The sequence below is a fragment of the Lygodium microphyllum genome, chromosome 28 (assembly GCF_053477565.2).
Source record: "Lygodium microphyllum isolate KBCC chromosome 28, Lygodium_microphyllum_v1.1.10, whole genome shotgun sequence".
Classification (NCBI taxonomy): domain Eukaryota; kingdom Viridiplantae; phylum Streptophyta; class Polypodiopsida; order Schizaeales; family Lygodiaceae; genus Lygodium; species Lygodium microphyllum.
This window is the reverse complement of record NC_141162.1, coordinates 83380856-83405751: the sequence shown is the minus strand read 5'-3', so window position 1 is coordinate 83405751 and position 24896 is coordinate 83380856. Positions and strand designations below refer to the sequence as shown.

Below are 24896 nucleotides of genomic sequence, written 5' to 3'. Positions count from 1 at the left end.
TTTATTCGTTGACTCACATTTTAGGCTTTTTTCCAATGTATAGATGTTATGTCCTTTTCTTGGGCTCATCATGATCCTTATATTAGATTGTTAATAATATTTTGTAAAGGTAAAGTCAAAGAATGTCAAAGCAAAGTGAAAGCACAAGTGTTAGATTTATTTTATGGTGGATTACTATTTTTGAAACACTTTAGTGATTACTTTTGGATTTTTAAAAAAACTTCATAGACATCAAGTTATTATGGATGTATTATTTTGTGAGAACCGAACCCATAATTCATGTATGGATTAGAGAGATTGGCATGGCACTTTCTCTAGGTATGTGCAAGGGAAGAGCTAGATGGTGGATATGGCAAAGATTATGTAGATGATAGCCCCAATTTGATGAGTATGATTTAATGTGATCTTACAGCTTAAAGTACTATGCCTATGAGAAGGACAATGTTCATGGCTCAAGTAGGGACTATGATAATGAGTATAGTGGCGGGTATTAGGAATCGGAATATGCTAGAAACTTCTAGTAAAGAATCGAACGACGAAGAAGAAAAATATTGGAATCCAGAGACCCCAAGTCATATATTTTCTATATTGCTTATGAGGAGCATATAAAGAGTGGCATAAGCATCCAAAACTTTGATGCCTATCTAGAGAGATGTGGATAGTATAGGTGCTCAAGATGACCTAAAACATGATGGATAGAGACATATACTCTTATTGTGATGACTTAAGGAGAGTTTAAGGTTATAATGACCATGCTTCTATTTAGACACTATGTTGTAGTTCAAGCGCATGGGGATATGTATGCAAAGGAGTCTACTTGACAACATGAGCGAGTAGTAAGATATGCACTTAGAGACACTTGGATATGGGCATCATAAGAGGCTATGAGCTTGAGGTACCAACCCTTCAACATATATCCCACCTTAACTATCATACAAATTTCATGGAGAGTTCAAGGCATTAGCATAGAGCATGGAATGATGGAAACCATAGAGAGAATGAGAGAGAAGAGGTTGAATAGTATCTACATGTGTAGACTAGATGCTTTTATCTACACTAGACCAAATGTGTATATGATAGGGACTTTTTATCCTCTCAAGTTCATTAGAGTGCAAAGGTGATAACGGTACATCACATGCAAATAAATAATCATGCTAGTATTATGTACTAGTTTTCAATATTGGGAGTACTATAGAATACTTAAAGCAAAGACATCACACTTGTCTACACCATATGTTGTGCCAATTTAGGCCTATAATTACAAATCTCCAAGAAATCGAGTTGTCACACCCAAGGGATGATGAGCCATTGTTCGATGATGTTAATACTTATGAATCACATCGAGATGACATTCATAGCATTTGAGTCCAAATGAGAGCTCAAGGCACCCTAATTGTATGCACTACAATTGTGGACCAAGGTAGCAACAAATCCATCTTGAGATTTAGGGACTCGTCCACAACTTGGCATCCAAGAGAAATGGGCACTACCCCACATGGTCCAATAGTTTTTGACCTACTCGATAGCCCCATTGACTTCGAGCAAGATGCCAAATTTTCATGAGACCTAAGAGGGGAACATCTCCATCACAAGTGTTTAAGTGGACCCATCACTACTTCAGCCATGCTTGATTCGTAATTGTTGTCTTTTTGTATTTTTCCTACTAAACACCATTTGTATTTTACAAATCTCAAACATATTTAGAGAAAGGACGTTGTAGTGAACCACTTTTAGGTCTTAAGGTCATTTAGGGTCATTAGGGCATGGGCTAGGGGCCACATTAGGGATCCACTTCCTAGGCTCATATGCTTGAATTATGTTAGGCTTACTCACCTTATATGCATTGCATAATCCTTAGGAATCTTGCTACATGCCGTAATGACATTTGGACTTATGGGGTAACCAACCTCTCTTTGCTTCTTTTAGATTTGTATTAAGTGTGACTCCTAGCTAGAGCATTCTAATTCATTATATAAAGTTTCATGCCATTCTCTATTTTGCTAGACTAATCAAGAATAAGCATCATGTGGTATGCAAAAAACACCATGTGTCATTAGCAATGGCTGCTTCAAAGCTTTGTGAGGTGTATCGAGAAGTTATTTAACAAGTAAATCCTACAAGAAAAGTTTGGCCCACTGCTTGAATTGCTCTAGAACAATAGAATGGTAAACCAGAAAACTAAGAAATAAACCAACAACACGAGGACTGCATTTTGGCCAAGCAAACCTTAGTCATCAATTTGCTGAAAGATTTCATTCTTCCTCATATGTTAGTCATTGATTTACTAACCCTGAATGTTTGTAATCGCAAGCTGCAATTGTTCATGATTCCACTGAATTTTATTTTGTTTGCTTACAGGTTACAGGTTCTACATAGTGAGCTTGATCACCTTACTTAGGAGTGCAATGGAGTTGTGTACAAGTCTTATCCACATCATTCATTCGATTCTACAAAAATATATTGTGATTCATTTTGTGTGTGTGTGGATATGCATCTCTCCTTGTGCACATTTGAGGTAATGAAGTCAAGATAATGAACTCTGGCCTCATGCAGAAGTGAGTATGCATGCGCACATATGTGTGATGTGCATGTGTGTGCAAGCTTCCTTTGGGGATTTGAGGATATTAAAGAATTACGAAGGGCTCTTTATGAATCTCTTGCTCCATTTGCAAAACTTGGTTTGAAGTTTACAAAAATGTGATACAATGTACCAGTCTCAGTAGCTGGCATTTCCTGCATGTCATCTATACCATGTCTGGGACAATGTAGTCCATACAACACTGATCTTCACCATCCCATGTACCAGTCTCAGTAGCTGCCATTTCCTGCATGGCATCTATACCATGTCTGGGACAATGTAGTCCATACAACACTGATCTTCACCATCCCATGTTCTCTCTCTGAGAAACATTTTGCTCCTTTTCATCGCAAGCTAGCGATAACTTGCTTTGGTAACTTCACTGCTCCCACTTTAGCCAGGAAAAACTGAAGTTGACTGAGCAAAAATGCATGTGACAGGTTGAAGTTGAGGCTTCCAGAGAGCCTTCATGTTCCCTGTGTCGTACAACCAACACAGGGCCTTAAGGAAGCAGATGGCACTCCCACCATTACATGCTCTGTAGTTTAATTTCTGTTAAATAGACATGTCATAGTCAACTTTCTTTCACATAGAAGAGTGAAGGGTGAAGTATCACTTTGGTAGAGAAGTTTATGAAGATGCTAAGAAATTACCTGACTTCTATTTTTGTGTCCGAGAAACAGTTGTGATGTATCGACCTTTTTCCAAATCAAAAATAGTCTTAGTGTTTGGTCTTCGCCACCAATAAAAAACAACAATTGCGAGACCAAGGAAGAATGATACAGTCAAAAATGAAAAAATGGTTCTGTAGTCCTCCAGCAAATCTGCTGAAGTTTCAGGAACGCCATCTTCCTTCATCTTTACGATCAATGCACCTAGAGCCCAATCCAGTGAAATTTTTCCCACCTGGTTAGTGAACACAACTCTGCACATGCCACAACTCATAATCAGCTCTTTGTACAGGCTAATCTGGTGCAGGGGATGTGAGAGAAGACATTCCAGTGCCTCTTCTCATATTCAAGAAAACCTAAAAGCAGATATTTTGAAAGAATCACAAAAAATTAAGAACTTCAGTAATACAGTGTGGCTCCATTTAGGCCAAGATATCATCTATAAAAATCAGTATACCGAATAGTATAATTAGCCACTTTGTTTTTCGCTGCCTTAAAAAGAAGTAGGACATCATGCATGCAACGGCCAGAGAGACAATAGAATGAATGAAAGAGTATGGAAGATATACTAACAACTGCAAAAGGCCAAACTGCCTTATATGAGACCTGAACGTAATACAACTGAAAATGCTCTTTTATCATATGGTAGCTAAGGAAAGAAGAAAGTATGCACCTCGTATGGGATGTAGTCCTACTAACCAAAGGTGCAAGCCTGGGCAGTATCTGTTCAACACAATATCATCAATGGTAAATGCTGTACAAATACTCCAAGTAGAGAGGCTAAGGTGTCTCACAGCAAGGATTTCCTATAAGAAGGGATGATGGCTCTGATCTGTCCTCTTCTCTTCTTAGATAACACTCCTGATGATGACCTATTGTGTGTGAGATTGGGTGGGTGCTATAAGGGTTGGAACTTGTGATATGCAACTCTGAAAAAGTCGCATGCACAGGATGTGCATGGGATCTTTCTCCCCCTGTAGAAGTGCTTTACAATGATATTTCTACACCACCGTCATTTAGTTCAATGCTAGTGTGCCATTGCATTGGCTCAGAACCTAGTCTTCCATTGGAAAGGACCAAGCACATCAGGGTTCAAACTTCATTACCACCTTCATACATAGATTGAGCTGGCAACTCTCAAATTGGAGTATGTCCCTATGTACCCCTCTTCCATTTCACATGTCTTATTGTAGGTCCTCAGCTCATTGGTTGGGTTTTTTTATTTAGGCTCTTGTTGCTATTTTTGACCCAAGATGGTCTGACCCGACATTTAGATAAGGACATGTATGCTAGTCTGTCAATTTCTGTCTTTTTACCTATTTATGCCAGCCCACACTCAAAAGATAGTAGTTCTCATTTTAAATGTTCCAGTCCAGGTCTTGGCATGAGATCCATCAACCTCAGTTAATTCTGTTCATTCTCTTCTTTTCCCCCCATTAAGAAGTTTGAATTGATGTATAGAAATATTTACATCAGGCCTTCTGGACATCCAAGTACAATCAAAGACTGGCAGCAAACACTCATGAAGCCAAAAAACTATAAAAACATAATGCTACAAGAACAAAAAAAGAGAATCATGAAGAAAGATCAAAAGGCCACCAAAATACGACACGCTAACTAATATCGTATGGGCCACTGGCAGCACAAAAGTGTGGAGAGAACAATATGCAACCAAGGAGCAACCACATCAAGAAGGACCAAGTCCATCGAAACCATGGAAGATATCTACCATAGCAGTAATCCTTGAACACGGGCCACATGACCACCGATACTCAAGGCCGAATCAAAACTGAAAGCATTATGGGTGCATCCAATGTGCCAAAGAGCTGTCCATCTGAGAAAATGGAAGAGCCAGGGATGATGACTGCAAACTGGACAAAAAAGGCAACTTGCCAATGATCCAAGAACAGATGGGTGTCCACTCTACTAAGTCATAGACGTCCACACACAAGAAACAAAACTCCAAATCTATATTGCAATAGGGCAAGAGATCAAGAGATGAATCAAGGTCTTATCATATGCAATGCAAAAGATACAATGGCCATCGGAGATCTTGTAAGCACGTGGCGTATCCCCAATGGGAAGACCCCCAATAACCAGCTTCCATATGAAAACTTTCCCCTAATAAGAAATCTTGGACCACCACAATTGAAGAAATATGTCCCACCACTTCCCTCTACTATCCTAAACATGCCAAACTTTATTGGCTTTCTTAGTGACCCATCTCTTATCCTCTACTATCTTATGGTAGATCTAATTAGCTAACCTTTTCTAGAAATCGTTGGCTTTCACAAACGTCCAATCCTACCAAGGGAAAGAAGGTCGAAAAGCAAGCAATGCAATATATTGCCAAAACTACTCTTGCAAGATCGAGCTTCTAGGCACCTAAAAGTATTGGCATATGCAATGGAAATAATAGAGACAGGACTGCCCAAGAATGACACCATCACGTACCATCTACAACCCCAATCTAGCCATTCGATTAGACTTATCTTGTTGTAATTCTTTATCTATCCAATCCAGCAAACCAAAAATGGCCACCACTTCTACTTGTAAGGAATTAGCCTCCTTTCGAAGATTAGGAGGCCACCAAACTGTAATGCACAGAATCTCCTACCATGAGCCAATCAAATGAGTAAGAAGAAAGGATTCTGAAATTATAAGAGGTTGCGTAGAATTCAACACATCCCACCAAGAAAATGGGATAACCGTGTGACCATGGGAGATACCAATCTCTATGAATAATTTTGCAACATCAATCCAAGGATAACTCCACACACATAGGGCCTACAAGAGCACCATTCTTAGAGCTATCATATGGAGATTGACATCCACCAAAGCAGCTCCCCCCGACCCTTTTGAAGTAGTAACATGCTGCCAAGATATCCACACCTCACCTAAATGATTCCCTTTCTTTTTCCACAACATAAAGCGGATGGACCGCACCAATTCCAAGAGAGACTTCTTGGTCCAAGGAAGCAAGGGTAAAAAATAAGAGACCATACTGATCGTGATAGATTAAGCCACTTTCAACTGCACATGAAGAGGCCAGCCTAAGATTTCCAACGTATAAACTTGCCATGAACTCAGCAAACATCCAAATTTCAATCAAACAAGGCCCAAGGAGCTACATCCTTGCTAATGGGAATCATGAGTGCAAGGTAATTTTGACTTCAAAAACATCTCTCAATTCTCCATGCCAACCCAATACGTGCAAATCAATCTCCGTACAAGAAATCAATGTAGATTTCTAAGCATTGATATGAAGGCCCAAACCTAAATCAAACAAACTCGAAATAGCCTTGCCTGATTCAATTGGTCCAATCAGCCTTAAGAAACATAAAGGAATCATTTGCCAAATATTGACCCAAAAGCTGAGGACCACTAGGAAGAGATATCTCCCCTTCCTCAACTAGCCTACCCAACAAAGAGTGCTCTCTCTCTCACATACACACATTGACCTAAAAATGCATTACAACTAATTAGCTCTCTAAAACAGCCCCAAAACATGTAAATTACCAAAAGTTTCATTAAACGATGCACATTTCTTAGAGAGTTTTTGTGTCCCATAAGTAAAACCCTAATTTGGGAGGATCCTTTTGCATCTATAAATAGACAAGCTACCAACCATTTAACCCATCCTTTTGTGCAGGTTTCTCACTATATTATGTGCACATTTCAGCCATCAACCACCTATCATCTACCGCCCAACCATCACCAACTGCAGCCCATCACCATCTAGCCCCAAATGGCCTATTTTCAGCCATCCCCCTGCTATCTAGAGGTCTTATCTGCTACATCATCATAGCACTTGATCAACTTGCATTTTCAGCATTTTGTGCCAAGTGATAGGCTGTTGTCGTCTCTCCCACCAACTAACTGCTACATTACCTGCATTTTTGCTATCTAGCAGCCTATATCAGCACACACCTCTCCTACTATCATCTGACAATTCTCTACCTCATGTGATCAATTCTCAACTTGTCAAGGTGGTACACTATTGCATTCACTAGATTTCAACTTCTAGACACTTGCATTTTGGTGATTAGCTCGGTGCCCCTCCACATTTAGTACTCTAACAACTTCAACTAGCGGTTATAGCACTCGAGGTTAGTCTTGACTCTCCACTGGACATCACTCGTCAACATCATTCATGCTCTGCCCTTGAGCATTTTGTACACTCTTCCATTCATCTACAACATTGATTCATTTACTTCAAAGTTCTCTTCTCTCTCTACTTGTGTTTTTGTTTTTATATTTTGAGTTTGAGTTTTGAGTTTTGTATTTAGTATGTTATTGTCTTAAGTTAGTGTGTTTTAGTCGTGATCATACATTATGTGATTTCTCTACACAAACCCTAACATATCTTCACATAATAACAAAGCCAGTGCTCTTTTAAAGAGAATCCTATGGTATTGTGGAGGCTTGGTTTTGGCCAAGATACAAGGATGACACTTAACCATTTCACAATGTCTCATACTCATTCTCAAGATTCTACTATGTCTTATCAAGCTTCCCTATCATTGGAGGACCTTTGAAAGTACTATGGACTTCGTGAGAAAGACGATGTTTCACCTCCATCTTCACTTTCTTCTCCTTTTCCAAGCTTCAAGACAATTACATCCCTCCTCCCAGCTTTCCTACACATCTAGACCAATTGGTGAGGCTAGCCACCTCTCCAATCAAGAAGAGCATATGGCATTTGGGACAGCTGGAAAACCATCTTTTTCATCTCAACCACGCCCAATATCAAATTCATATAACCCCTTTTGAGTCATATGAATATAAACCCTTCCCTGTTTCTCTTTTTGGGGTGCAAAAATTGGATAATTTTCAATATGTCAATTTTAATCAAGGAGGCTCTAGACGTAGATAGACAGCTATAGAAATACCTTGAACTGTACATTCAATTTCTTCTAAGCATGGAGTTGGCACTACTCTTTCACATTACTCTCCCGTCCCACACTCATTTTCCGAATCTCTTTCTCTTGCATTCAATAATTTAGGATTGCACTCCACTTCTGCATCTAATACATTGGGAGTTTGGTCTTCCATCTCTGCTCCTAGTTCCTTTGCTTTCTCTACACCGCATGTCACCTATCCTCAAGTGAATACCACTTTGCACCTTGGTACATCGTGAAGGGAAACTCCACATTTAACATTGTGCCTTTCACATATCCACAAGAGAGCACATCCTTTTACCTTGTGACACTTGTGATGGGTATCCCTGTCACTACCACCAAACACTCACTTCCATCAATCTCTCAAACATAAGAATTTCCATCCTCTACTAACATTGCATCGTCGCACACTAAAACCAGCCTTCCTCAGATAAGGTGGTAAATTACCTGATTAAGCACTAATTACAACAAGCATAAAATTCACGTAAACTAAACATTTTATCCCAAAAAAAAAAAACCCTAGTCAAATAGCTACAGCAAGGACAACAACTGTAGAGAGCGGTGATGGGATACCACAGAGTGTTGGCAACCTTTCTTGGAGATTATCACGAGGACATGTATTTTTGAAACCTCACTTAACATGTGGATTAATTTTCAATCACATGGTTAAGTAAATGTTGCACATGTGAGGTGTAATTGGGGTTAGAGTAAATTTACGAGCCCGGGACTCCAGGAAATCATGGGATGCCAAAGGCAAAAGTTGCTATAAGTTATGCCGCACAGATACTTGGTGGTATCTAGTGCTAGTTGTTGGCCTAGGTCATTCATTTGGCCATAAGTGTCGGTTAGTGACACTAGAGAAGTGGCATTTAATGGTAACTAACGCCAATCTGATGGTCAAAGATGATGCAGAGACACTCAGGAATGGAAGATGCCTAGCCAATTTTATTATTGGCTAGTCAGATTATTTTTTAGGGCACCGAAATAATTATTAGATTAATTTTCAATATTTAAAGACTGAAAATTAATATTTAATTATGGATAATGCTGGAAAAACCATTTGGGAAGGCTGCAACTTGTCAAAAATGCCCATGCAAGACTAAAAAACGTCTTTAGAGGCATTTTTAGAATATTCAACCTGCAAGAGAGAGGGAGGAGCTGCTGTTGGTCTGATTTGCAGCCATTTGAGGACCTTCTGAGGTAGCCAGGGGGAGGAGAAGACCAATCAACAACAAGTGACATCTACAGGCTGTTGAGAATGGGCAACAACAACAAATCACTGATTTTCTTCAGTTCTTTGCATCTACAAGTTGTTGAGACATGCAACAGTAGTAAACGACAGATTTTCTTCAGTTCTTCGCAAAGAAAGTCCGAATTTTCTTCCTCCTCAGCATTCTCTCTCATCTCCTAGCCTTTCTACAGTCTTGCTCCCCAGACTGCAGCATTGAGATCACCAAAGGCTGAGAAATTTCAGATTTCTCTGCTGTAAACCCTAATTTGCAGCAGAAATTAGGGCTTAGCAACAGCCTCCGAAAGCGTGCCAGAAATTGAAAGCTCCAAGACTTGGATTTTTCAAGGCTAAAGGTGAATTTCGGCTAAATTCTAGTGGAGAACTAGCCAACCATTGAATTTGGGGCATTTCCATCATCTATGAGGTGGGTGAAGGCCAATTAAGTGCCCGAATCAAGGGGCAAATCAGATTGAAGACTTGTTGGTCCCTTTGGACAGCAAGGGGACTTTGGATTGAGAAGGGGATCAGGAGAATCCCATTCTAAATCAACTTTTTCTTCAATAAAGCTAAAGAAATACCAAAAGGGGAGCCAATTTTGAGGCCAATCAAGTGTGCATTGTTCAAGATCAGTAGGTAAATTTGTATTTTCAGATTTGCATTTATTGTTAGCTGCTGTAATTAAGTTGTAATCAGGGATTTACCACCCATCCACGAACGGAAGGCTGATTTTAGAGATCCCACAAAAGCCATAGACAAGTTGGAGGTACTTAGACCAACTTTAGCAACTCGCCACTAACTTTGAGGTAAAATTTTAGGGTTCTTGGTTGATGAAGGCTCAAAGGACTTGGAGATAGTTTAAACTGAGATTACTTTTCCAAAAGAGTTCTTCTTCTCCTGTTCTTGAAGCTTTGCATATTTTACTATTTTAATCTTGGACAATGGGCACCCTATTTGGTCCCAAAATTGGCACCCTTGCAGTATTTCTTTATCTTATATTGCAAATGGAAGAAGTACAACTAAGATCCTTCGATCTCCTCCGCTAATCCAAGTGCCTCTTGCCATCACAACTAACTAATAAGCCTCCAAACTGATTTACCCCTTGGTTTGCTTGGGGATTGGTCTTCAATCTGCTCCTTGAAAGACAAATTCAGCCCCAAATCTGACATTGCTTGGCTAGCCTCTTGAATCTCTCTAAAAAACCTTAATTTCAGCTGCTCAAATTCAAGTCCTAGGCCCTCAATTCTGAGCAGTATCTGAATACCACTGTCAAAACCCTAATTTCTGCTATAAATTAGGTTTACAACAAAAATTTGAGATAAATCTCTTCCTCTGATAGCTCAAACTGCTAGAAAATGCTGAGATAACTTAAGAGATGGCTAGGGGATAAGAGAGAATGTTATAGAGAGAGAAATTTCACATCATGAGAAATGTTGGAGAGCTACTACTACCCTGCTCAAACAGCCATGGAAGCTATCACCTATAGCTTAGGACCACAAGAAATATTGATACCCCTTCTTGTATACTGCCACCTGCACCAGAAGGACCTTGGCTGCTGTCAGTTGCTCTTGGAGGGATGGAAATTTCTATTACTTGCTGTAGGATTGGTCCATGGTGGCTACAAATCACATCAGCAATATCTCCTTGCTCTCTAACAACCTCCTCTCTCACAATGGCTGCAATAGACTTCCACCAACATCCAAAAACGTTTTTTCCACTTGCATGGGCAAGTTTTGCCAAATGATAACCTTCTAATTCCATTTTTCAGCATTATTCAGCTCATTAAATTAATATTTAGAATATTAATTTTGAAAATTCATTTAATAATTATTCTAGTACTCGAAAAATTCATTCCATTAGCCAATAATTAAATTGGCCAAGTCAATTTGTCTTCCAAGTATCCCTAAGTACTTATTGACCCTTAGACTGGCATTAATTAATTAATTAACATCTAGTCTCTAATGTTACCACCACTGACATTAGTGGCCAACAAATTGGTCTCGATCAAAATCAAACATGAAGTACCACCTAGTACTTGTCAAGCATAACTTATTACAACTTTTAACTCTGATACTTATTGTCTCCTCGAGGTCCTTGAACCATGAAATAACTACCATGTGCATCACATGGGCTAAATTACCTTACACAAATGTTACCGGCAAGATTAGAGTATCTCAAAATTTCATCTCCTCGAGATAGATCTCCCCCTTGAAATCCATGTAGTCTGACAAAAGACGAGGTACTAGCGAGACAATAGGTTTTGCAAGGAGAAACACAAAGTGAACTTGGCAAACACTGAGAAGAGATGAGGAGAAGAGAAAAAACTCTAATGAACGGAATGATGAAGATCTGAATGGTGGAGAGGTAGCATAATTCTCTATTTATGATCATAGGGAACATGCCTTCCCTCTTTGTCAAGGTGGATATGCTTTTGTTGTCCAATATTGTCTACTACAAATGTTAAAACAAATCTTGCAAAAGAATATCATTAACAATGACGAGGTAATCCATTAAGTAATTTAACCTATTTAAGGAAAAAAAATAGTAGCATATTTAAGTAAAAAAATAGTAGCCTATTTAAGGGGAAAACAATTTCACATGAAGGAATTAATCCTACTCGAGTAAAAATTGAATTCATGCGAAGACATTGATAAGTGATTTAGAATTTCTTTATTCCTAAGACTGGCTTCATGTCCAACAGTAGATTGTCCAAGAGGTGGCAATCTACTTAGCTAATTGAATCTAAAGTCCCCTTAATGCTAACAAGTGTGATTTGGTTGAGAAGGAGGAACTGCCAACTAAAAATACAAGTTCCAACTGGTCAAAAAGAGCTACCAGGTTGCACAGAACAGCCACCACCAGATTGGTCGAGGTGCCAACAGCATGGAGGAGCCACCAACTATCAGGAAGCTGAAACAGCAGGTGCAAGGGAAAGCCACCGCCATGTAACGTGTTGATGCAGCGGAATAAGAAAAGTGGATGCCCAAACCACCACCAGTCTTTGCCATCACAAAAGTGGAGGATCTTTGCCGCTATTTGAGCAAATCCTGCTCTAATACCATGTCAAAAGATGACGTACCCGCAAGACAATCGGGTTTGCAAGAAGAAACACAGAGTGAACTTGGCAAACACTTAAGTAGAGAGGAGAAGAAAGAAGAAACTCTAATGAATGGAATGATGAAGATCTGAATCATGGAGTGAATGTGATACAAGGAAACATCTATAGCACAAGGAAGATAATGAAGACAACCACAAACTACAAGCCACAATGTCCTCCTGAAGGAGTGTGAGGGCAATGGGGAGGCTAGAGAGAAGAGGTGACGGACTAAATGAATCAGCCATGAAGAATGAGTGACAAAGGCAAATAGACAAGAGACTATCTAGGATGGCGCTCGAAGGGAGGGCGTCGGCTATCTAGGGTGGTGCCCCACTGTGGGCGCCCAACCCCTTTTTGGGGTTGTCCACTGTGAAACCCTAAACGCAAAACACAAAACACAAAACACAAATTGCAAGTGAAGGGTTTCTCCACACAATCATCCTCGATTGCACTGCATTGCGCCGAAGGAAAAGCATACTGCATTGAAATTTCCATAAGGCATCACAGTCACAACATTGGCCATTGTTATCTAACCATGCCACATGGCCAAAATCTTGCTAAAACTGCCACTTTATGCCCCAACATCATGCCAACATTATTATACATGGGATTATGCATATTACTGGCTATACAAGGACAGACTGGGCCTTGCACACTATGCATTGGTTATTGTATATGATAAGGAGTTGTATCATACATCCCCATATGTGGTCCCTGAGTCACCATGGCATGGAAACTAGTGCCACCACCAAAGTACCCTGGCTGCCCCTTCATTGCATGCATACCCTACTATCCAAAAAGCATTAGATTGGTACTTCCAAGTTGGCCTTGCTATGCATCAATTGCCCCACTAGCATCATTTGCATATACAGACTACCCACATTTGGAAAATCATGTTATTGTATTGGCTCTTTCTTCGATGTACCTTGCTGATTGTTGGGGGTAAAGGTGCCTTTAAGTGGCTGATTATTGGGGATAAAGGCACTTGTGCCTAGCTGCTGTGTATTAGTTACATTGACAGCATCCACATACCTACACACTTGTACACTACAAGTGGTAGGTGCCCATCAGTGTCACTTCATTCTTTATTCTTTCAATGACATTTGGATAATGGGAAGGGCGGTCACACATTGACTATTGGAGTTCCCACATTCTCTTTCTCTCTCCACCATAGCTCTTGCTTCCGCTCCGTGCTTCCACTTCAGGGCTCACCTCCCTTTACACCAACCAATAATTAAATTGGCTAGGCCAACTTATCTTCCAAGTATCCCTAAGCACTTATTAACCCTTAGACCGGCCATTAATTAATTAGCTTCTATTCTCTAATGTCACCACTGACATTAGTGGCCAATAAATTAATCTAGGTCAAAAATCTGACAATAGGTACCACCTAGTATTTGTCAAGCATAACTTATTATAACTTTTGTCTTTGACACCCACTACATCCTCGAAGTCCTTGGTCTATTACCATGAAATAAGTGCCATGTGCATCACATGTTCTAAACAACCTTGCATATTTGATCAATATCTTAATCAAATGTTATTGGTAAGATTACAGTATCTCAAAATTCAGCGTCCCCATGACACACTTCATGGGTCACTCCCATACAAGGATTCCCATCCTCTACCCCATCCCTATCCCTCCTCAATGGGCTACTCATGTAGTTACCATACCCATGCCTAGCCAGCAATCCATTCCCACTTTTGGATCCATTGCACACTTCATGCATGCATAGTGGCCACTCTTGGATTAATTTCCAAGTGTACTCTACTCCTCCACCCTACCCACCTTGTCTCATTCTACAGCACTAACACGCTTGTCGCTACAGCCAAGAATGCCTTTACAAATAAGACTTATTTAATGGGTCGAATTTTACCATTTTGTTAAACTTTATGCAACAAGTGCTTGAATCTCAAGGTCTTTGAAACCTAGTCATTGGTCTAGACCCTATACCAGACCCTCGATTGGCTCACCTTGATCACATCCATCAATGGAGAGCCTGCAATGTGGCAACCAATGTTGAGTTAATGCATGGATTGCTTCTTGAGTTTCACTCTCAATTACAACATTTTCCCCTCACATCTGAGCGTTGGAGTCATCTCATGAACAACTATGTGATGCGAGATCGCACTCAACATATCAATCTCCACTTTGAGCTTCATGACCCTTAAGGAAGGGAATGATCTTAAAGACAAGTTAGCCGAACATAGCTAGTTACTCATTGAGTTTGCCACTACTAGCTCACCAAAGTCAAATGATAATCAAGTTACATTCTTTTTTAACAAGCTTCCTAAAAAGTATTTCAAATTTATCTAGCATATCATCTTGTTATCCCAATTGCCAATCTTCTATGAGTTTGAATGTTAGTTCTTATGTTACGCGAGACTACATGATCAAGTCCACATGAAGTCCTCCCCACATTCTTATTCAAAGAGGCATCTGGTTACCTCTTCCTCAGGAGGGAAAACCGAAGATGGCAAAAACTCTTAAGATGCAAAGGCAACTCAAAACAAGGGTAACACCCCTTCTTTCCACAGAATCAAAGAAACTAAACCCATCTGGCAACAACTCCCTAATAAGAATAGGTTTCGCACACATTACCAAAGATTTGGCCATGTGGACAAGGAGTGTCATACTAAGGCACAAGGTCTCATACCTAAGAAACAATAGCACACTACTGCAACTGCCTCCACTCCTATTGGACCATCTACCTAAACTATGCCTTCTATTTCTACCCCGTATGCTTCTCCTGGCACAATTGCCATTGTATATGTGGCAAATGAACAACCTTAGTAGCCCATGTCTTTCACTACTCCTGACAAAATTAACTAATTGGTCTATTGGCTCCTCTCCCATAGCACTCTTTACATCTATTCCGAGGTCTCTTCCTACATCTCCATCTAGGACCACTTTCCCACCTCCTCATGTGTCATTGGCAAAGATCTGCTCATGGAAGAACGCAATGATAGCTATATCCTGGGGCCAGCATCTCCCTAGGTACCTAGGCTAGCATCCTCTAGACCTTTTAGTTCCTTAGGATTATGTATCAAGCCCATAGGTTACTTTGTTCTTAGGTTTTTCTTCTTTTGTTTTTTACTATATTCACTCATACATGTACACTCATTGCACAGCTTCTTTCATTTAGCTTGCCTTTTTTGTTTTTTTTTTAAGTGGTGTATACACACTGGAGATGCGAGGTTTAGCAATGGCAATGGCACACAGAGAGAGAGAGAGAGAGAGAGAGAGAGAGAGAGAGAGAGAGAGAGAGAGAGAGAGAGAGTGTGTGTGTGTGTGTGTGTGTGTGTGTGAGCAACAGTAGAAAGTTCAAAGTGTAAGATGCACGATGTGTGGGTACAATTAGTTATGTACCTCTTTTAGGTTTTTAGATAGATATATGTAAAGTACAAGTGCTAAGCATGTGTTCACATCCCAACATGTATAAAAGGCATAGTGGCCCTTTATTTCCAATTACCTCCCACCTAAAGCCAGCATGCCTTAAGGTTGAAGAAAAAAATCAACTAAGTAAGGTTAAATACATATACTATCCAACTTCCATCATCTGTCAGAAAGAGCAAACCGCTCTGTTGGAAAACCCTTCATAAGATCTGAAGGATTATCATTTGTATGTACCTTGACAACCTCAATGCTTTTGTTGTCAAGTACATCCTTGATAAAGTAATACATCACCTATATGTGCTTCATCTTTGCATGAAAGACAGGGTTCCTTGCTAGCTTGATAGCACTCTAACTATCACAATGGAGGACAGGGGTCTCGGTAATGCCAAGCTCTCCCACCACACATAAAAGCCATAAAGCCTCCTTAAATGCCTTAGTGGCAGCCACATACTTTGCCTCTGTAGTAGACAATGCAACACGCTTTTGTAGCCTACAAATCCAAGAAATCGCTCCCCCTTGTGAAGGTCAATATATACCATGAAGTAGACTTCCTATAGTTAGCATAGTCTACATCCATAAATCCAATGATAGATGCCTTCTGCTTTCCAAAGCAGATGCACAAATCCTTTGTGCCCTTAAGATATCTGCTAACCACTCCCACCACAAATACTATGTTAGGACATGTAGCAATCATAGCATACATCAAGCTACCCATAGCTAAAGCATACGGAATCTTGCAATTTCATTATTTTCATCATCAGATGTAGAGTTGTCATTTGCACTAAGTTTCACATATGGAGGCAATGGTACCCCCATTGCTTCCCCTCCCCCATATTGAAATGCTGCAAAATCTTGGATACATACTCCTACTGTGACAGCTAAAGAAGACCTCTGTCCATCTGTCCCTAAGTACATGCATGCCAAGAATGTGATTTGCCTCACCAAGATTCTTCATGTCAAAATTGCTATGTAGATTCTACTTCAATGTATTCAAAGCATGAACATCCCTACCACCAATCAACATGTCATCCACATACAAAACCAACATAATAAGGCTATCATCTATTGTTATCTTGGTATATAAGCAATGATTCACTTGACTACTTTTGAATCCTTGAAATAGCATGAATGTATCAAACTTATGATACCATTCACTCTTGGTATATAAGTATCATTCTTCTTTAGAGATTTTATCTTTGACATTATAGCTTTACGTCATTTCTTGTTGTCCTCTTTGTCCATTGCTTTCTTGAAGCATGACGTTTCACCACAATCTATCAACATAACATAATCAGCAACATAATTTGCACCACAAACAAACCTATCTAGCTGTTTGGTATTTTTGGTTGACCTACAGACCCAATAATCAGTGTTTGCTAGCTCTTCAGCCTACAAATCTGCATTAAAGCTTGCTATTCAAATGGTTCAGTATGCTATCCTACTTGTTCCAACTCTTCTAATGGCACATTTTCTTGCTGAAATTGTGATATATCATGGACAACTTCTTGCTAATCAATTTCAGCATCATTCCTTACACTTCTAGGGTCATTTACAGCAAGTATTTCTTGCTGTGCAACGAGCACTCTTTGCTATCCTACAAGTATCTCTTCTCGGAACACAACCCTTCTAACTTTCTCAGACTTTTCAGGTTGTTTATGCATGCGATCTTCCCAAAAGATAACATTATTGCTGCATACAATTTTCCTTTTCTCAAGATCCCATAATCTATACCCCATTTCACCCTCATCACCATATACTAGAAAAATGCATTTACAAGACTTTGGTACCAATTTCCTGCATTTTTCTTTGCGCATATGCACAAAAGCCTCATAGCCAAACACTCTCAAGTGTGCATAAGATGGTGGCTTACCCGACCACATTTCTTGAGGAAGACTCTCCCAAAGATCTATTCGGTGACCAATTTATCAAGTGTACAGCTGTCATAACAGCCTCTGCCCAAAATCCATGAGGTAATGCAACATGAGACAGCATAGTATGGACCTTCTCTTCATAGTTGCCTTTGTACATGGTACAGATTGGTTCGTACAGTACGAACCGTACAGTACTGTACGGTACGTATCCGTACGAATTCGTATGTGATTTTGCGCCTATTTCGACCGCATCACATTCGCCGCCTAAATCGCGCGTCCCACGTTTTCTGCGCCTCCGGTTTTTCTCTGCGTGCCTGCATGGCACTTTTTGGGGGGTGGGAAGCCTTGGATACCTCATCCCACCCCCTTTTCCAGCCATGCACTCCCCTCCCCATCCCTCTTTGGATTCCTTCTAGCTGGCAGCTCTCTCTTTGACCGTTAACCCCTCTTTGACTATTTGAACTTTGACCCAACGATCGTATTCATCTACCGCCACATTCGACAAGCTACCATTGAGGTATACATTGCAATTTGCGTTTTAAATTTATTTCACTTTCTTTCATTATGATAATATCATGATTCATGATTGAAATTTGATTTATACATAACTTGTAATTTGTAAATTGTGGTTATAGGTGGGCCCCTCAAATGTGGTGCAAGTTGTTACCGACAAAGCATCGAATTGTCGGCGCATGGGCTGTTTGCTTGAGGCCGAGTTCCCTACGATTGTGTGGACTCCATGTACAAGTTATGGTTTGGACTTGCTCATGGAGGACATTGGGAAGCTCAAGTGGGTGAAGAGGGTGGTCCGCAAAGCTACATCAATTGTTACATTCTTCACAGTAAAGGTAAAGGTGCTTGCGATGTATCGTGAGCATAGCACACTGGAGTTGAAGAAGCCTTCTTCAACTCGCTTTGCTTACATGTGGTTGTTGCTGGAGCGCCTTTATGAGGTGCGGGACAGTGGTGTCCACTCTATGAAATGAGTGGGATGAGCATGAGACAAAGGAGGCCAAAGCCATGCAACGCTTGTGCCTTAATGAGCAGCTTTGGCAAAAAGTCCGTGCCGTTGTCATTGTCGTGACTCCCTTTTATAGGGTGTTACATATAAGTGATTGCGAGGGGTCCACCATGGGCCTTCTCGTTCACTTCTTTAGAGCGGCATTGACGGAGGCACGTGCTTGTACAGTGATCACAGAGACACAGCGTGCACATATTTTAGAGATAGCAGAGAGGAGATAGGCATGGATGTATAAGCTCATCCATGGTTTTGCCGCATTGGTACATCCAGCCTACAAGTCATCGGCGGTCATGGATGATAGAGAGTTGCATTTAGACCAGCTTGCTTATTTAACTTGTGTGGTTCTTGTGGATGACCACAATGCAGTGCTAGAGAAGCTAGGATGCTATGCAGATCAGAGAGGACATATGGCTTTTGCTTCTCCTACTTGTTGGAGGAGAGAGTCACTTGTGAAGCCTTTATTTTGGTGGCAAAACTTTGGATATGCACTAGAGACCCTTCAGCCCTTAGCCGTAAGGGTCCTTGCCTAGGATTGCTCTTTGGGTGCATGTGAGAGAAACTCGAGTGCCTATCCTCTCATTCACACAAAGATTCATAATCGGCTTAGCACATGACAGTTAGAGCGGCTAGTCTATTGCCCCACTAACTTACGCATGATGAGGGCTATGATGAGCATGGGTAGTCCAAAGCAAATAAAGTTTAAACACTTAACCATAACATTTAAAATTTGTTGTTTTGACTTTTAAACTTTGAACTTTAAAGTTTAAACTTTATTCTTTACAATTTAGACTTTAGCATTTACAATGATCAATGATCAATCTTACATGCTTCACTGCATTGTGTAGGTGAATGTTGATACATTTAAGTTGACGAGCGACACTCTTCCGAGTATACATAAGGAGGTGGACGAGGAGGAGGAGATGATTTTCACAAAGCTCTATAGAGAGCTTATAGCAGCAGATACTCGTGACATTCGCAGTCAGCGTGCTTGTGGGCGAGGAGTTCGAGTAGGTGGTAGCAGGGGCATGGTCATTCGACGCCCTCCATCATCGAGGAGGGGTGGTTCAAGTGGCTTGCAAACATATGTAAGGCGGGGCTCTAGTAGCTCACATCCTGTGCCTCATGATGACATCCCCCCCTTGCCTATACAGTCGCCACCTAGGGAGCCATCATTTGATGATGACGGTAACCTCATCAGTGAGGATGAGTATGAGTGTGTCTTATCATCGGATGCCGAGGAGTCATCTTCAGACTCTCTTAATAAGCACTCAGATGGTTCTGATGATGATTATAATGATGATAGTGATGCCTCATCTAGATTTATATGACATAGATCTCTCTTTTTTTTTTGTATCAAATAACCTAGATTGTAGACTGTAGTTGTATCGTATGTTTTGCGTAGCCCATGCGACCGCGATGATCATCCTCATGTATTCATCTTATTTTGTAATGAAATGGCTAGTTCCACTTTAAACATGTATTCTATGATCTATCATTTAATGTTTTATGATTTTTGTTATTTAAAAAAAACATCTTACTTTTTTTTTCGTACTAATATCGTACCATACCTTATAAAATCATAAGGTACCAATCAGTACCATATTTTATCGTACCGTACCGTATCATACCTTTCGTACCTGACAAGTATGCTTCTCTTGAATACTCCTATTCATACGCTCTGCAACATCATTTTGGGGCAAATTATAAGGGGCAATGAGCTCCCTCTTTATCCCTTTGTTGTCACAAAAGGCTTGAAAGGCTTTTGACACATATTCCCCACCATTGGCAGAACGAAGACACTTTAATGTCTTACTGGTCATATTTCCAACAAATGCTACGAATTTTTTAAACTTATCTAATGCTTCGTCTTTACGACGGATTGGATAAACCCATACTTTGCATGTGACATCATCAACAAATGTGATAAAATATTTCTTTCCCCCTAGAGACAGCCCTGGCATCTCATATACGTCTAAATGTGCCAACTCTAAGGGTGAAGATTTCAATGAAAGAGACTTTTTATGTAATGTCTAAGCATGCTTACCAAATATACAATAATCACAATGATAAAAATCAATACCTGAAACACGGCAAATAACCCAAACGAGAAAGCACTTTCACTCTAGTTTGACTCATGTACCCTACTCGGCTATGCCACAAAGACACACTTGGTTGCTCAATTATGGTGACAACATGATCACACACACTAGATACATGTAATGGATACCGAGTGTCACTCTTAGAGCCTTTAACAACAATCCTAGATCCCTTACATATCTTCCATTTGTTATCCCCAAAAGTGGTGTGATAACCTTCAGCATCTAGATGCCCTATGCTTATCAAGCTCTTCTTGAGCTAAGTACATGCCTCACATAATGCAAAGTAAACACTAAACCATGCTGAAATGCCAATTGTACACTGTCAATCCCTGCAATGTCACATGTATAGTTGTCCCCCAAGTGGACAACACCATGTCTACCATCACTATAGTCAAAAAACCACTCACAGTGTAGTATTACATGGAATGAAGCACCTGAATCAAGAATCCAACTATGCATGTCATCATCAGAATCTGCAATCAATGATTGTGCACTAAAAGAAGAAACAAAGAATACCTCACTGTCACTCTCGTGAGATTGACTACATTGACTGCCTCTATTTTCACATTGCTCTTCTTTGCATGTTGGTTGTCTTTTTTCTCATCTTTGCTATCATCAGTGCTTTTGCCCTTGCCCTTCTCTTTCTTCCACTTAAAAGTAATCGCACTTGAAATGCCCTTTCTTACCACAATTATGACACACTACATTTTTCCCACAAAACTTGTTGTATGCTTCGTTTTCCAAAATTACCCTTCTACTAGGATTTGCCTCTATGCAATGCATTGGAAGACTTGTTTGCTGAATTATTTTGTGTACTAAGCTCTTCCATGAGTAAAGAACTCTCCACTCTTCTTTTTTTCTTTTTTTGCAAATAAGGTATGGCTAATTATATTACTCCAGAAAAAACTTGAATACAAAGAAGTGTTCATGCTCAACAGACCAAGCTCGAGCTGGTGAAAGTCACAGATACATCATATATACAAGCCTCTCAAGGCGGTCTGGGGGGGGGATAGGGGCAAGAAGCCGCCGGGGGGGGAAGGAAGGGATGTATCGCCATCTGGGGCTGCCTGCCTGCATCACAAAGAACAGGTCCTGGCCGCCCCAAGTGCGCATGAAATGACCACGGAGCTCCTGACGAGCCCTGGACTCGCCCAGCACCTGATCCCATTGGCCTCGAAGGGAGTGGATGATGGAGGTCCAGAGCTCCGCTAGGGTCGCATATACTAAAGGTCTCTCTTCGCCGAAAGCTACCTAACACCGTGCCTTCCAGATATGCCAACCAGTGAGACTCCCTATAATTTCCCATACCTCAGAGCGGTCTGCTGTGGGCTCAAGTACCTGGCAGATGGATAGAGCCTCTAAACCCACCACTGCATACGACCCTGCCTTGATCCTGAATATCGTGTCCTACATCCCGACCTCATACAGAAGGTGACGGCCCTGGCTGACCGCCTACCAACAGAAAGCACCCCAAGAGATACATCCAAGACTGGGTGCTATGCGGCGCAAGATGCGGCATACTCCTCTCCACATGAGCTGTGCCGCCTCACACGACCAAAGGCAGTGCTTTGGGATTTCCATCAACTGCTATGTCCAACACTTACAAACTCCCTCCTACATTTGGGCAAGCCAGCTTCCCACCGCCAAGCCTCCATGTGCCACCAACCATAAAAAATACGACACCCTCCTCGGCCTCCAATTGTCCCATAGGCGGCGCCAGAAGGCCTGTCGGAACGGCTCCGTGATGCTGTGCTCCGCCCAGTGCCTGCTACATGACGGCGCCCAATCCATGTCCTCCTGCATCAATACGTGTCTGCCAATCCTGGCACTGTACTCCACGAACCTCGGTGGCTTCTTGGCAACCACAGTGGCCGGCCAAAGCCACTCTCTCAGATCCCACTCCAGCTCATCAAGTGGCCTTCCTTCCCACATCCAAAGGCGCTACTCTCTGAGCTCCTGCCAAAAGACCAAAGGGTCCAGCCGCCATATCTTCCCCTGAAGGCCAACCACCCAGATCCTCTTCCATGAAAGGACAGTTATCCCCTCATCCTGCTGCCCTCTGTCAAGAGCCAGACGCCCTCCCTCCTGCACTGTGAAAAAGGTCCCAGGTGGAGCGCCACCCACTCTTCCTGCCACATGTAAGGGGATGCCTGCTAGTGAAAACCTAGCGGCCCATACCTCCCCGGGCTCTATCGGCTCTCGAATCGGGGAAGCAAGCCACTTCTAAGGTATCACTATGTGTATCTCCCTTCTCCTCAACTCCACTCCTCGCTGGCAGCCTGATGCTTGCTTCAGCACCTCCACGTCTGCCATCCTATACACCTCCCGCCATGTCTTGATTGTACCAGCCAGGCCAGCCTCCCAACCAGCCCACTAGATGTGGGGGCGCTCGCCGGATCTGTGCCCCTTCCCGGTCCCTGACATGGGGATTCCAAATAACCGGCTGACGGTCCATCTCCTCCTGGCAGCCTGAGGGACTCTAGATAAGGGCCTTACAGAGGCCCTCCTACACACAGAGCAAGCTGCATAGGAAGGGTGATCTAACTCTAGATAAGGGCCTTACAGAGGCCCTGCCACACACGGAGCAAGCTGCATAGGAAGGGTGATCTAAAGGGGGGGGGGGGGGGGGTAAGGGGGGGGATTTGGGCTGTCGTGAAGATCCATTTGAGGGACGGCCTCCACTCATCACCAAGCCTCGGCCTACAGTCCTGAAGACCCTCCTGCAATAGGATCTTCCAGGTTTGCCCTCCCGGTGTGAGACCGCGGACAACTAGCTTGCCCAAGAGGGCCATACTCAGATACTCTGGGTCTATAATCCCAAGCCCTCCCTCTGACCGATGTCGTATAATGGTCGCCCACACCACCTTGGCCTTGGAATCCCTGGAGCCGTCTAACTCGGACCAAAGGAAGTTCCACACTACGTGGCGAAGCTGTATTACGCAAGAGGAGGAGAAGCACTAACACGAGGCGATGTACCAGGCCGTCGCTAAGAGGACCTGGTTAACAACCAGGGCTCAGCCGGCTAGTGAGAGGCGAGCCGTGCTCCAATAGGTCAATTTCCTCCAAATAGAATCGAGGACTGAAAGAAACTGCTGGGCGGGAGTGATGTCGAGTCCCACCTGAAACCCTAGGTACCAAACGGTCTGTCCTCTACTCACCCATCTAAATCCCAGGTGGACGCCCCACTCCGTGCTAGAGTCCGGGTTTGTGAGTAAACCAACCGACTTTCACCAATTGATTTTTGCTCCCGCTGCAGTGCAGAACACCTCAAGAGCCAACCTCACTCTCTCCAGCATCAATTCGTCGTCCTCTATGTAGAGCGTTGTGTCATCTGCATACTCTGAGTCTAACAGCTCGGTCTTCTCTCTTACTGGAAGTCGGAGGCCACGTAAACCGCTCACACGTGACCTGAGGAAGTGAGACATCGCCTCTGCAAAGAGAAGGAACAGGTACGGGGCCAGGGGACAACCCTGTCAGACCGATCTCTCCAGCCGAAACTCCTCCCCTCGCCTCCGTCCTATAAGAACCCTACTGGTGGCCGATCTGTAAAGTGCGGAGACCCCGGAAATCCAAGCCTGGGGGAAACCCAACCTTACCATGGTGCCCTCTAGGAAATCCCAGTCCACCCTGTCATAGGCTTTCTCAAAATCCAAGAGTAGTACAGCCAGTCTTTGCCCACTGTACTGGGCCCACTCTGTCGCCTCAAAGAAGGTGAATACATTGTCCAGGATGCTCCTATCCTAGACAAAGCCTGTTTGCGTGTCGTGGATAATGTCCGGAAGCAAGGGGCGTAGTCGCCTACCAATCATCTTTGCCAGTGCCTTATAGACCACTGACAGTAAGGTGATCGGTCTCCATTGGGAAAGCTCCAACCGGTCTCCCCCTTTGGGGAGAAGACTGATAAGGCCTGCCAATAGACTCCCTGGCATCTGTCCTGAATGAAGATCTCCTGAAAGGCCAATAGCAGGGGGTCCTTCACCACTTCCCAAAAGGTAGCGAAGAAAGCCTTAGAGAGGCCATCCTCTGCCGGGCA

General features: G+C 42.1%; 1 protein-coding gene across 1 annotated transcript in view; it reads right to left on the bottom strand.

Annotated features, from left to right (window-relative positions):
- Positions 1 to 2334: 2334 nt before the first annotated feature.
- LOC148011692 (putative apyrase 5) overlaps positions 2335 to 24896 on the bottom strand; it is a 115418-nt gene continuing 92856 nt past the window's right edge. The window contains exons 9-10 of the mRNA XM_087670036.1: positions 3232 to 3503; positions 2335 to 3130 (exon numbers count right to left, since the gene is read on the bottom strand). Coding sequence (XP_087526162.1) covers positions 3239 to 3503 — 265 coding nt within the window. The 3' untranslated portion in view covers positions 2335 to 3130; positions 3232 to 3238. The remainder of the gene's footprint in view (positions 3131 to 3231; positions 3504 to 24896) is intronic.